The sequence below is a fragment of the Urocitellus parryii genome, chromosome Y (assembly GCF_045843805.1).
Source record: "Urocitellus parryii isolate mUroPar1 chromosome Y, mUroPar1.hap1, whole genome shotgun sequence".
In the NCBI taxonomy this organism is placed as follows: Eukaryota; Metazoa; Chordata; class Mammalia; order Rodentia; family Sciuridae; genus Urocitellus; species Urocitellus parryii.
Genome location: NC_135548.1, coordinates 30,172,969 through 30,186,889, shown reverse-complemented (window position 1 = coordinate 30,186,889; position 13,921 = coordinate 30,172,969). Strand labels below are relative to the sequence as shown.

The following is a 13,921-nucleotide window of genomic DNA, read 5'->3' as shown; positions in this document are numbered from 1 at the left end:
CCTGGGAGCCACTGCCCATCTTGGGGGGAGACTGATCCCATGCAAGATGTAAATAGCAACATTCTCAAATACCTGGGGAGGGCCGAGGGGCCTGGCGGGAGGGGCTGCAGGGTAAGGCCAGGAAGGGACACTGCTGTGAGGCGGGTGCGGGGAAGGGAGAGAGGAGGGAGGGTGCTGGGGGACTGGGTAGGGCAGAACTGGTAGGGCCAACACCTGGAGGGCCAGAGCCTGTGTCCCCACTCCCAGCTGAGGGGCAGAGGGTGCTGGGCTTGGGGCGAGGAGGGACCACCACGAACCCAGCTTAGGTGTATTCTGAGGGCGAGGTCGGCACAGAAGCTGCCTGACACAGCCAATGCCCGGGGAATTGGGGGAGGTGAAGACAGGCGCTGACTTCTCTCCCAATCACCAGGCCTGATGGGAGCAAGGCTGCCTTTTGCTGGGTGAGTACTGAGGGGGACCCTGCCTGGGGCTGGGGGCTTCCTGGGATCCTCTGGCCCTCTGTGGAGCCAACTCCCAAGTTCAATGCCTGCCTGCCCAGATGGGTGTTTTTGAGGGGACAAAGATGGCTTAACTAAAGGTCTGGAGACAATGGATGTCCCATGAGATCCACTCTGAAGTGCAAGATTCAGCTGGCTCCAGTGGACTCCTGCTGTTGACCTGCACCCCTGGGAGCAGTCTACCAGCTGCCTACAGTGGTGCCTCTGGGGACAGGTTGCCCGTTCTGGCAGGGACCTCCCACCAGGGAACATGAGAGCCTGTGGTGCCCTGGCTTCCCCCTGTCCCCAGGAGCTGGTGTCTCCTGGGTGCCTGAGTCAACACCCATCTCAATCCTGTCCCACTGTCCTGGCCATGAGGATATTTCATCTCTGGTGGCCACTGCTGTGACTCCTGGACTGTCCTGTTGGCACCAAGCCTACTTCCCAGAAAGCAGTGGGTGTACAAGAGACACCAGGAACAGGACCACGGGGACGCCCGGCCCACAACCCATGTGAGATGGAGGCTGAGATGGTGGGGCCTTTCCAGGACCCCCCCACTGCCGTTCTCTCCAGGAACAACCTCCAGCATGCCCAAGGCCGTCCACCCACTTCCACGGCCACGGGGACTGGCCTGCGTGGAACATGCCTGGCTGGAAACCTGCTGTGGGCTCCTGGGGAAAGCATCATGTCCCACTGAGCAGCTGGGACTCCTCGGTGGGCAGTGAGGTGACTGCTGCTGTGTGGAGGGGCAGGGGCCGCAAAAACGGGGGTGGGGGTGAGTTACCACTCGCTGAGCGCCATCCTCCTGTCGTAGACACGGATGGAACAGTCACGCAGCTGTCGGCGCCCGTGGGGATGTCCTGGCCCAGACAGAGAGGGCTGAGATGGGGCACCGCTACCCCAAGCCCACATGGGCCTCACCTCCCTCCCTGGGGACTGCGGCCTTTGCCTCCACCTGCCAGAGGCCATCGCAGGCTGAGGAGCTCAGATGGGAGGGAAGGGCAGGGGCACATGGGACTCGGTGCAGCCAGATCTGCCTGAACACCTGCCCTGCACCTGCGCACTGGCCAGGGCAGGCCGAGCTCCGGCAGCATCCTGGAGGCACCCAGGGCCACCTGGCTATTGGCCAATTAAACTTCCCAACACCATCTCCCTCTTTCCTGAAGAGAGACAAAGTACACTTTGGCAAGGAGAACTCCTATTAGCTACCCCTGAGGACTCCTGATCAGTCGAGGGAAGAGCGGAAGCGTGGACCCTGCTTCCCCTGGTGGCTGCACACAGCAGGAGGACTGGTGAACGCCAGCAGGGGGAGCTGCAGGCAGCAGATGGGCCTGTGGGGGCAGGGAGGGACGCGTGCTTTCCAACCCCAGTGGGGACGCTGCGGGAAATCTGCACATGTGGACTCTGTGTGAGGGGCAGGCCTTTGCAAGAGCCCCCCCACTTCTCCCTGCACCTTGAGGCAACAAAATACATAGGAAGGCACCAGGACCACAGCTCTGGGCGAAGGCAGCTGAGAGTGGGGGAGGAGGTGGGTGGCCAGGGACACTCTGGCTCTGGAGGCCCTTACACTCCACAGGGAGACGGATCTGAGCATTAGGGTCTCCATGCTTTGCCCTTGAGGAGTGGGCACCTGTCAAGCTCCCCAGCAGGAGCACAATGAAAGTTGTTTGGTGCCATCATGGGATCTCCGAGCCCAGTAATTGTGAGAGGAGGTGACCTCAGGCTGCAGCTCTCCCGGGCGTCACCACAGTGCCTAACAGTGGTGAGGTCCAGCCTCATGTCCAGCTCCTGTCACTCCTCCTTCCTGGCTCAGTTCTGTAGCAATGTGGAGCAAGCAGCCTTCTTGCCACCAAGGAGCCAATGTCTCTCCATCGGTAGGGAGGACAGGAGAGGGTGGGGAGGTCTCTGCCCTGTGCCTCTCCAGGGACTCTAGAGAAGGGTGTCCTGGGCTAGAGCCCTCAGGTGCATCCCTGAGGTAGCTGTGGTCTTGCCTCTGCTCCTAAAGCGGTGGGCACAGCTGGATTTTAGCAGGCGGCCTGTATGGCCCTCTCACAGGTGTCTTAGGCAAAACCAGTGCAGATCCCTTTCTTTATTAAAACTAAAAAGAAAAGATGCTTTAAGCGGTGGGGCTGTGGCTTGGTGGCAGAGCGCATGCTCAGCACTTGAGAAGCCCTGGGTTCACTCTCCAAAAAAAAAAAAAAAAAAAAAAAGCTTTGAAAAGCACACGAATAGTTAATCTTCTAATTTAAAATATTTCACCCCGCTGATTTCTGATACTCCGTAATCTGCCAGATAAGACAATATTTAAAAATGATCAGGATTAGCTTAGACTTAATTATGCTGCAGCGCAGGGTCAGGTGCATGATTAATGTGCAGCCAAGGTGGTGATCAGCTCCGAGGCTGGGAGTCTGTTCTCGCCAGCAGCAGGCGCCATCTTGCCCATCTGCTTCCCTGGAAGGCTGAGACGGGCACAGACCGAGCTTGCTCTGGAGATCTGGGTCTGGGTTATTTGAGCAAGGGGTCTGTTCTGTGCAGGGGGAGCGAAGAGCCTGGGGGAAGGGGCTGCACAGGGACCAGAGGTGCTTGTGGGGCCCACCATGGTTACCTGCACCTTCGTTTCACGGTTGGTGTCCCAGATCCGGACAATCCGCACATCCCCTGAGCTCATGAGGAGGCCAGTTTCTTGCTCCCAGTCCACCACCATCCCAGCTCCTGGGGAGGCAAGCGGGACACGGGGTCAGTCCCTGGGGCTACTCCAGGCAGCCACTCAGTCAGCGGCTCCAAGGAGCACTGCCAACCCTCCCACCATTGGGCAGGTCCCCACCTCCTCCTGAACCCAGGCTGGGGCTCCCAGGGCAACGAGCTCAGGCTGCTGCGGTGGTGGCAGCCTGCCCTGGAACCCTCCACACTGAGGCATCTGCGAGAGGGAAGAGTACTGGGGCCCAGCCACTTGGGAGGCTGAGGTGGGAGCACCAAGTTCAAGACTGGCCTGGGCAACGCAGAGGAGCCCCGGTTAAAAATAGGAAGGAAAGAAATGAGGGTGTCCTTTTCTGTCTGGAACTGGACAGGGAGTTATACACTCGCATCATAGTTTCTACTTAATACAAAAATATTTTGTGTGTGTGGTGCCGGGCATGGAATCCAGGGCCTTCCACATGCCAGGTGAGTGCCCCACTGCTGACCGACGTCCCCAGCCCCACACGGCTTTAACTGTGTAATTATAAAGGTTTTGAGCATACACGAAGGAACACGGTGGAAATAAACCCTTATAACCCGCCACCCAGATCTGAAAGTCCCCAGCAGTTTGTTTTTGGGGGGGTGGGGCTGGGGGGGCCCAGGGCCTCGTGTGTGTGGCACCCGACTGCCCAGCTGCGCGCCTGCCCCAGGAGTTGCACTGCGGCCACATGTGCGCGTGCCCCTGGGCTGCAAAACCTGCCTCCTCCACACGGAGGAGCACAGCGCTGCATGGGAGTCTGACCTCCCCCACTTGCTCTTCCCTCTGAGGGTCTTCCGACCCGGTCCAGAGAGGCAGCTGCCATTCAGACGTCTGTGAGGCACTCCACCGACAGTCATATTAGCTATTCCCTGGTGGAAACCACATCTCAGGCCACATCTAAGTGTGTCCTCTCGCGCAGTAAGCAGCCCCGGAGGGGAGCTGTGGGGCCACGTGCTCTGCACCACATACTTTCTCCAGCTGTGGTCGCCTTATAACAAAAGGGAGGGAAACTGAAGAGGAAGTGTCCATGCAATCTGGCCGGTGTGGTCGGCTGCCTGGGCACCAGGCAGGCTAAGGTCCAGGATGAGGGTCTGTGGGGACTGGCACCTGGTGAATGCTGAGAGAAGCAAGGAACGCAGAGCACATGAGTCACCCTCTTTGGACCAGAGACTTCTCCCAGGACGCAGCTCAGCCTGGGTCCCGGCTGTCCTGTGGTGCCACCACCTCATCCTCCTGTGCCCTGGGCCTTCCAGCTGCTCCTACCGCCTGCTTCCAACCAAGGCACCATAGCCTCGTGCAGCCTGGGCCCCACCCTCTGGCCACTGTCCTCTTTTCTTCAAATAGCCTCTGTGGAAAAGGAGAACACAGGTAGGAGAGCCACAACATTGCTGGGACCTGGATGTCCCTGGAGGGAGGGCATACCTGTCCCCACGTGGAAGTCATGTGACAAGGTACCAACCACATAGCATGGGGTGGGGGCAGGTGGGCTTGATGGCACCTTGTGCAAGGCCAGAGCCCCACGTCTAGGTACACCTGGACAGCCAGTTTGCAACTTGAGAGACCCAGCTGAGTAGAGATGTGGAAGTCCTCTAGGACAGTGCTGATGTCTGTCCATCTGCCCTACAGAGGGAAGCAAGCCCTAGGTCCTGGGCAGCCAAGCCTGCAGCGTGGAGGTCTTGGTGGAGCAGAGGAAGGGATTCTGGAGGGGAGGCTGCTGTGCCCAGGTGTGTGTAGCTCACTTAGCAGGAGCCATGGGGGCACCATGCGCCAGTTCAAAGTGTGCTTGTGCCCTGCTCACCCTGAGTACTGGACTGGGAGACACTGCACTCCCCAGAAGGCAGAGGTCCGATCCCTGCTTGACGAATCCTGGACACAGGCCTTGGATGTGTGTCCTGATACACAGCCTGACCAAAGAGCTAATTCTTTCCTTAAAACAGGGAGACAAGGCAGGACAGAGCAGAGAGCGTGGAAGTCAGACCAGCCACCCGCATCCCAGGCCTGGTAGTGGAGAGCCAAGCCTCGCCCTGCGCTGCCCTGGAGCACAGCTGTAGATTTGGTGCCTGCCAGCCAGTGGCTAGGCGCCCAGCTTTGTGGCCAGCCCAGAACTGACCTCTGCGACTTGGGGAGCTCTGCCTCTGGCTTGTGCCTCTGCATGGCCACCTGCCCCAGCCTTGGGGCTGCTGCTCTGTATACCTCCTTGGTTGCTCCAGTTAATGAATAGTAACCACTGACCAAAGGCTCAGGTCAACGTTCACAGGCCGAGGCTGGACCATCACACTGCTCTCGGGGCCAAGGTGGTGGGACAGTCTCGCCCTGGCAGCCTCACGCTCCACCCTGGGAACGGACCGGGGCCCTCCCTGACTGACAGGGTGTGGAGGATGGTCTGGTTCTGCCTGTGTCTTCTCAGAGACCACTGCTGTCCTGTGGCACAGCTTCTCACGTACGTGGGAGGGTGTAACCAACCACTGGGACAATGTAGCGAGGACACCCCCGGCCCCACACAGAGGAGGGCCTCTGGTCTTTCTTTAGGGTTTCAGAGACGGTAGTTGTGTTGCTCTTTCCCTGACACCTGCCCCAGCCCTGTGGTCTAGTTTAGTTTTCTCTGGGGAGATCGGACACTGAGTCTCCATATAAAACTTTTACAGAGGTCAAGGTTGAGTTTTCTCAACCATCTTGAGTTTTCTCACTCATCTTCCCTTTATCTTGAACTTTTAATGTAAGAATTCTTACAAAACACTAAGATGTGAGTCCAGAAGGTTCCCTGGCACATCCCTCCAACACCCTGTAGGCCCTGTGGCCCGAGGACAGGCAGCTGTGACTCCACATTAAAGATGGGCAAGGACAGAGAGCTCTGGAAGGCAGGTCTCCCTGTGAACCTAGATTCTGCAGCTGACGACCCAGAAACACACTGGCTATGGGAGGAGTGAGGTTCTACTTGCTTATAATTTGTCTCAATAGCAAGGTCCAGAGAGAAGGGGCTCATTTTGATGTTCTCTGCAGGAGAGAAGGGCAGGGACAGAACTGAGAGAACCAGGAGAGGCCCCACACAGACAGGGGCTGGGAAGAGGACTCGGATGGGGCTGTGGAAATCACAGGCAGGAGGAGGAGCAGCCAGTGGTGGGCCACAGTAACCTCACCTGGTGTCACCAGGGTCAGAGGGCTGTGCTCACAGGTGGCCATTCCAAGATGCACAGAGGGCTCTGGAAACTCAGGCCTGGAAAGGCTGACCTGGTGGTCCTCCCAAACTGCTGGATGGTGCAAAGCCACGCCCAGAGCTGCTTTGGTGGCTGCCGATCTCACCAGCCTGGGCAGCCCACCACACTGGTACTCAAGAACATGTGACATTTGCTGCTCAGGGCCAGTTAACCACAGTGTGTTTCCAAGCCACATTCAGCTTCACACCAGGACAGGTGTGACCAGAGCTCAGGGCCATACCCAAGACTCAAAGGCACTCAGAACCCTGGGCCTGTAAGCCTCATGGCTATCAGGAGAGGCCACCTACTAATGAACTGGGGACTCTGATGTGAATGGGTGGCTGGTAGGGAGCTGGTCCAGAGGCCTTGGAACAGTGACCCCTGCAGCTCTGGACTTCCTCCCCAAAGAGCCCAGACCCACCTCGTGTGGTGGGCAGCATGTCTGAGAGCCCCTGCCATGAAGTCACCATCTCTGGGTTCTTCTCCAAGTCAGCAAAGTTCTTCCACACCCTGATGGCGCCATCATCTGAGAAGGAGAGAGGGGGACATGATCCTCTGCCCTGTGCTGGCCTCGCCTGCACCCCACATGGGGGTCAGATCCCTGTCCTGGACATCATGCTCCACCATGCCCAACAGTGGGCCCTGCACAGGGCAGCCAGGCGCTCTGGACACCTGTCCCCATGCTCTTGCAGTGTGGGACTCCGTGCTCACTTCCTGTCGGGCAACTGGGGAAGCTGGCAGCAGGGCAATGGGACCTGTGGTCTCTGGGCATCTGGAAGCCACAGAGCTTCTCTGGAGCCGGCTTGGGATCCCTGCAGGGGAGCTCTGTGGCCTCCAGCTTGTCCCCGGGGTGGGAAGGAGGACTTGGTGGAAGCTGGGAGATGGGTCGGGCCTCACCTTCTCTGTTCTTCCCCTTGAGTACTTCAGTTGCTCATCTTGTTCAGACCCATTCTCTCCAAAACCTTTAGGCCTGCACCTTGTCCCCACCTGCCTCGGTGCTCTGCGCACACACCAGCCTGAAGTTGGAAGGGAGGGTGGCCCAAGGGGCTCTCACACAGACACAGAAGGCCCTCTGCCCAAATGCCGCAGTCTGGCTGGGCACAATTCAGGAGCCACTTGTCAAAAGAAACAAACTTTATTTTTAAAACTATAAACGCCAAACAAAACAGCTCCTCAGGAAAAACCCTCAGAGCCCAACTGCCACCACCGGCTTCCAGAAGCCTCTCCACACACCAACAACCACCTCCCACAATCCTCCTGCTCTTGAGGCCGATTGGCTAGGTCGCGTGGGCGGAGCCAAAGAAGTCCCCCAATGAGCAGTTCCGTAGTCTGAAGGGCAGGGAAACAGCCCAATGAACATGACCGCAGAGGAGCCAATCAGCTAGATGTTGCTGGGGCCGCTGTGAGCCAATCATCAGCTGGCAGTCTGAAGGGCAGGGAAACAGCCCAATGAACATCACCACAGAGGAGCCAATCAGCTAGATGTTGCTGGGGCCACTGTGAGCCAATCATCAGCCGGCAGCTGGGAGTTTGCTGGCAGCTGGAAGTTTTCTGGGGCCCCTTTGGCTGTGGCTCTCAACACTCTGCCTTGCAGGTGCCCTCAGCATCCTCCAGCAGACAGGCAGGGGGTCAGCTGTGTGTGGTGAGCCTCCCTCCCCAGGACCCACTCTTTGGCCTCAGTACTGAAGGTTGGCCTCCTCCACCTGTGTGCCTGGCTCTCAAGGCCACCTTGCAGTGAGTGCCCTGCTCTGTGACTCCCCACAGGGGTCCACTCTTAAGGAGCCCTCCAGCCTTCTTGCCTTTGGTGATAAGAGATGCTCATGTCTGAATTGTGCAGCACCTCTGCTGGGCCTTGCTGGGCCCTGCCCACGGTGCTGACGCCTACAGGACATGGGCTTCCTTCTACCAGGCTGAGATGGCTCTTCTTGGAGGAGCAGCTGCTAAGGGACATTTCCTCATGGTCAGGTCAGTCACAGGGAACCCATAAACACTTCAAAAGAGATGTCACTGACAAGCAGCAGCCTCGGGAGCTCAGATGCTCAGGTCCGGGACCAGGACAAGACAGGGCGGAGCAGCCCAGGGTGGGTGAGCCTAGATGCCTGTCTCCTCCCTCCGCTACTGACACCTTCCTACCCACACAGCTTGACCTTGGCTTCTCGTTAGCAAGAAGGCATCACGGAGTCAAATTTTTCTTTTCTTTTTTTTTTTTTTTAGTTGTAGATGGACACAATACTTTCATTTTACTTATTTATGTATTTTTGTGGTGCTGGGGATCAAACCCAGTGCCTCAGACGTGCTAGGTAAGCATTCTACCACTGAGCTCTAACGCTAGCCCCCATGGAGTCAAATTTAAAGTGCCAAACCCCAGGGGACTGGGGTTGTGGCTCAGCAGTGGAGTGTTTGCCTAGCACGTGTGAGGCCCTGGGTTGATCCCCAGCAGCACATAACAATAATAAATAAAATAAAGGCATGTGTCCAACTATACCTATAAAATAAATATTAAAAAAAAAAGAAATGGCACCAGCCTAGGGTGACTAGCTTGGAGAACTACTGCTCTACAGTAAGAGTAGGATGATGATGTTTCAGGCCAAAATAAAAACCAAGAAAATCTCCAGTGTGAGATCCACGGCCACCGCTACCTGATGGGCACCCTTCCAGAGAAGCCTAACTTGCAAAGGAAGGGGGCATGCAGCCCTGGGCCATCATAGCCAGGCAGTGAGCTGCCGCCCACTGCGTCTCCCAGGAAGGCCAGGGGGCAGAGGCTGGTGGTGGGATGTATAGGTTTCTGCATGAACTTCTTAGGTTCCTCTGTGGGTTGCTGGGGTGTGCTCCTAAGTTTATGAGAAGCAGCCAAATGTCCCCCAAGTGCCTACACACCCGTGTTAGCCAAGAAGGGGCACGCCAGTGGCTTCCCATCCCTGGCTAGTCCAATCTTGCCTTGAGTGCAGGTCGGTTCTGCGGTGGTCCTCCGTGTGATCATCTGCCACTTGTGTGTCTCACCTGGGCAAGGACCATGCAAGTCTTTCGCCACCATTCTTTAACTGGGCTGCATTTTCCCAGTTGTGGGATTCTGAGAGTTCTTATGCATACCACATGCAAGTCTGTGTCAGACGTATGCTTGGCAGTTTTCAGTCATTGCCTGTCTTTCCTTTTCTCAATGGTATGTTTCAAAGCTAGTGTTTGATTTTGATGCAGTTCAATGTGCCACTAGATCATGTGGCTTATGCCTCCTGTATCTTAATGCAAAGTCAGGAAGGTTCTCTTGTTCCTTCTAGAGGTTCTAAGGTCAGGAGTCTTGCAGTTGGGGTGTTCACTTTGTGTAGCTGGTGTGCAGGGGTGAAGTGTTGAGCGAAGCCCTTTCTTGGGACATAGCACTGCTTGCTGAAAACTTCATTGAACGGCACTGTATTCACACATTCCTTGAGAGTCAACTGAACATGTCTGTGCAGATCTACTTCTGGGCACCCAGCAACAAAATGGGACAAGTAACTTCCACTCACAATTTAGACGGCTATCCAGAGAATCATGCTGAGTGGGAACAGAGCCAGTCCCATATGTATGATATGATTCCATTTATAAGACACTCTTGATATGACAAAGCTATAGCAACAGAGGACTTCTAGTGATTTGGGGGGCTGGGAGCGGCATCTATCAGAGGGCAAGGAGGGATCTGTGTTGGTAGAACATTCTGCATGGATGCCAAAATCTGAGCTGTGATGCTACAGCAGAGTTTTTCAAGATATCAGCACTAGAGGAAACGGGGTAAAGGTATATGGGGTCTCCATCATTTTGCATACTGTAAAATCTGCAATCATCTTAAACAGTTCATTTAAAACAGAAGAGTACTCAGTCTTGCCTAACTGAAAACCTACCCTTAAATCCTTAGCTCCAGGTATCTGAGAGCCTGGATGAAATACGGACCACAACACATGGATTAACTATTACTTACAATGTTGTACTCAAGTTCATTTTTTTAAAAGTCCACTAAATTCATGTTTCTCTTTGCCCCACCCTAGGAATGGGCCCATCTGCCTTCAGAAGCTGACTGAAGCCCAGCTGGACCTAGGGATAATTGACACCTAAGGAGCTCTCGATGACGTCACCCACCACCTGCATTCACCTAGTCGTGCAGATGTTCCTGTTTGCAATGGACCATGCGCTACACAGATGGCCATGAGGAATGCAGCCAACACCACAGGAGTTTACCTTCCAGAATAACAGGGAACAGTGTCATTAGCTACTCTGCTCCAGAGACAAATTTCTCCTTCTTTGTCTCTTCCATCTAAAGACTAGCCTATTATTTTGCTTAATAATATTATCCAAATTTATGAAGACTAAGAAAACTACTTTAACCACTTTTGCAATACAAATACATTTTATAGGTACTTCAAGGATGTTCTCACAAAAGCAACTCTACCAGCATTTAGTATGTATACAGCAAAGCTCAGGAAAGTTCAGTTTCTACCCATATTTACCATACAATTCTAAAGAAGTAAGTCTTTTCATCTCCCCACTTACCTTCCACTCACCCTTGGTGACTACACCTACATCACGTGTCACAGGTCAGTTGGAAACTTCAAGCAGTGATATATGTGTCAGTATTTGCTCTTTTGTCTTTTACCCTTTAGTTTTCCCATTCTCTGTATTTTAGAAAGAGATGTCAATCCAAAAGAAAAAGGTAACTGGGTGCCTGCCCAGAGAGGACCTAACACAGCACACCTAAACTGTCCCCAGGAAAAGACTGCATGCAGAGTGGACCCTCGGCTGGGGGCTGGGTGCTGGCAGCCTGGACTTCTGGGAGCTCCGACCACCTGGTGATAAGAGTGGCTCACTGGGCCTCAACCATCTGTACAAATAATATGATCATGCCTTCTGGGAGCCTAGTGTTTTGGTATCTGCCAGATAGAGAGTGCCCCCAAGACCAACACCCAACAGAAACACTGGGGACTAATTCTCTAAAGAACCACTTGGTTGGCAACACGTCATATATGCTGCCCTAACTTGTTCCAGAGGAATTAAGCCTGTCTGGTGGAACTCCATAGGAGAGGGCACTTGGAACTTTGTGCCTGGCATCCTACAGACCTCAGCCCACACCCCTGTTCCCTTGACTTGTTTGCTTCCGTGTTCTTTCACTGCAGTACACCTCAGCCATGAGTACCCATGGTGAGTCTAGCGCAGCCTCTGCTGAATCATCAAAGCAGGGGGAGCCTGAGGGATTCAACACAGCTCCACATCTGCACAGCCAGATGGTAACCAACTTTCTCCCTTTTTAACCCAGGGGATGCACCAGCCACCACCAATTACAGGCTGCCTGACAGACAGCACTGGGTCAAAAACATACCTTTCCACCAGTCCCAACACTCAGTGCCTGTTAGTACTTGATTACAGGCTGAGCCTTCCACTAGAGCTGATGCTCTCAGGCTAACAACTATCTATGCCGAATGCTCCTTGTCCTGAGCTCTAGCTCTTTTGCCATCCCTTATAGATTCTAAGAAAAATTAGATTTTAAATTATTTTCAATTTTACTCAAGAAAGTTCATAGGTCATATTGTGTAAATAAAAGTGAAATTATTCTTGTTGAATGAAGTATTTTCATCACAAAAACAGCGTGATGAGGGAGGCAGACCACAAATCCAACCTCCACAGTGGTTCCTACTTTTCACTGCACATCAGGGAAACCCATACAAGTGGGGAAAGGAGCAGGTGCAAAGCATAAGCCTGGCATAGTTGCTGGATGGACAACCCAAGAAACAACCACAACATTTTCAAGTTAAAAAAAAAAAAAAGTAAACTTCCCTTTGCTTTGGTAAACCTGTGACATGGGCCAGATCTCTGTTGTACTCCATAACTCTCAGGCCAACCTCTGAGTTCTTGTAAATTACATAACAGAATCAGCACCATTAGGATTAAAATAGCATGGGGCTTTCCTCCAAAATGCTTCCTCACTCAGCCAGAGATCCCAAATACAGACACCATAACACCATCCTAAAGGATAAAATAATAAAAGGAAACAGTTACACAACTTTAGAAATTTTAAAATGTCAGATGGACATCCTTCTCATCACAACAGACAATTGCTCAAATGGCCCTAGCATCAGCCATGACCTCATGCATACATAACGTGCTCACCCACGCCCACAATCCTGGATAAATAGCTACTAAGACATCTGAAACAACAAGAAGTTGGAGCTCTATGATGCCTGCCTGAAGAACCAGGGGAAATGGAGCCTCAGGGCACCTGCCAACTTCTGAGGCACCTCTGAAGAGCAGAGAAGGGAAACTCAAGAACAGAATACTATAATAGATTTAACTAAGAAAACAAGCAGACTTTTCTTAAGTTTTTAACATTCAAAGATGCTGATAGGTCAATCCCCTACTTATTGATTCCAATTTCAATAGGAAATTTTGAGCATGAGAACACAGCAGGAATAAACTGGTTTCCTTAAAATAAAATGGAAATACTAATGAGAAAAAATGCGAACACCATACCTGCCCCAGATGACCTGCTCCCAGCACACTCCAGTGTGCATGTCTGCCCAACATTTCCACCTAAGTAGTACTTGCAGGAAACTAACCACCCTAGTTCCACCTGGTAAGATGAAAACTATAGCAATGGAAAAGCTAACAAGACTCAACTTGCATGGGTCCAAAAGGTAGGGATAAATTCCATCAAATTTTACAAAGTCCCCAGCAAGATCTCCCCAAAACCCTGTACCCTGAACACAGGGCAGCTGTCTGATGGTGAAGGCATGAAGGCAAAGCAGACCCATGCAGTATTGATTATGTTAAGCTAAACCAGCTCATCAGGACATGTAACTGCAGGAAGGACCCTGGGTATGCCTTTCCCTCCATGCAGCAAGCCATGAAGACCCTTTCAGAAGCAATGTCCCTCCCATACCAACACTGGAAAAGAGATCACCAGAGACTAGCCACTGGGCTGTAGCAAATCTAAATTAAACTCTGAAGCAATGCTCATTTCCACAAGCTTCTACCTCCCTCATACAGTGACATTCCCAGAGTTTACCACCCCAGTCTAGGTAGCCATCTGCCTACCAGTCAATCCTTCACACATTTACTGTTCTGGGTGTAAAAGTATATAAGCATCATGCTTTGGTCATTTCTTCCAACTTCAATCCTGTGAAGATCCCCAGGTACATATAAAATAAATAAAATTTCTACGCTTTTCTCTTGTTAATCACCTCTTGTATTAATCTGGTTCCTATATTCAGCCAAAGAGCCCACATAAAAACCAAGGGGAATAGAGGGGATCCTTCTTTGCCCTACAATGGCCAGAACTCATGTATGACAAATCAAAAGAGCTTGGCAACACTGGTGAGAAGGGTAAAACCAAACCAAACCCAACACCTCTTAGCAACAAAGGGTGTACTCACACTTCGGAATACCCCTGCCCAGCTGCTGCTGCCCAACGCACCACCCACCACCTCAGAAGCAGCAGTCTGTGCTCTCAGTGGGGAGCCCTGGGGTTATACTAAAAGATTGGACTTCTATTTCTTGTGCTTTGACTTTTCTTCTAC

At 53.1% G+C, this 13,921-nt stretch overlaps 1 protein-coding gene across 1 annotated transcript in view; it reads right to left on the bottom strand.

Moving 5' to 3' along the window:
* The window catches only part of LOC144251035 (uncharacterized), a 93,018-nt gene that overhangs the window by 31,687 nt on the left and 47,410 nt on the right, over positions 1–13,921 (bottom strand). Inside the window, exons 2-4 of the mRNA XM_077794161.1 lie at positions 6,808–6,912; positions 3,082–3,188; positions 1,261–1,336 (exon numbers count right to left, since the gene is read on the bottom strand). Coding sequence (XP_077650287.1) covers positions 1,261–1,336; positions 3,082–3,188; positions 6,808–6,856 — 232 coding nt within the window. The 5' untranslated portion in view covers positions 6,857–6,912. The remainder of the gene's footprint in view (positions 1–1,260; positions 1,337–3,081; positions 3,189–6,807; positions 6,913–13,921) is intronic.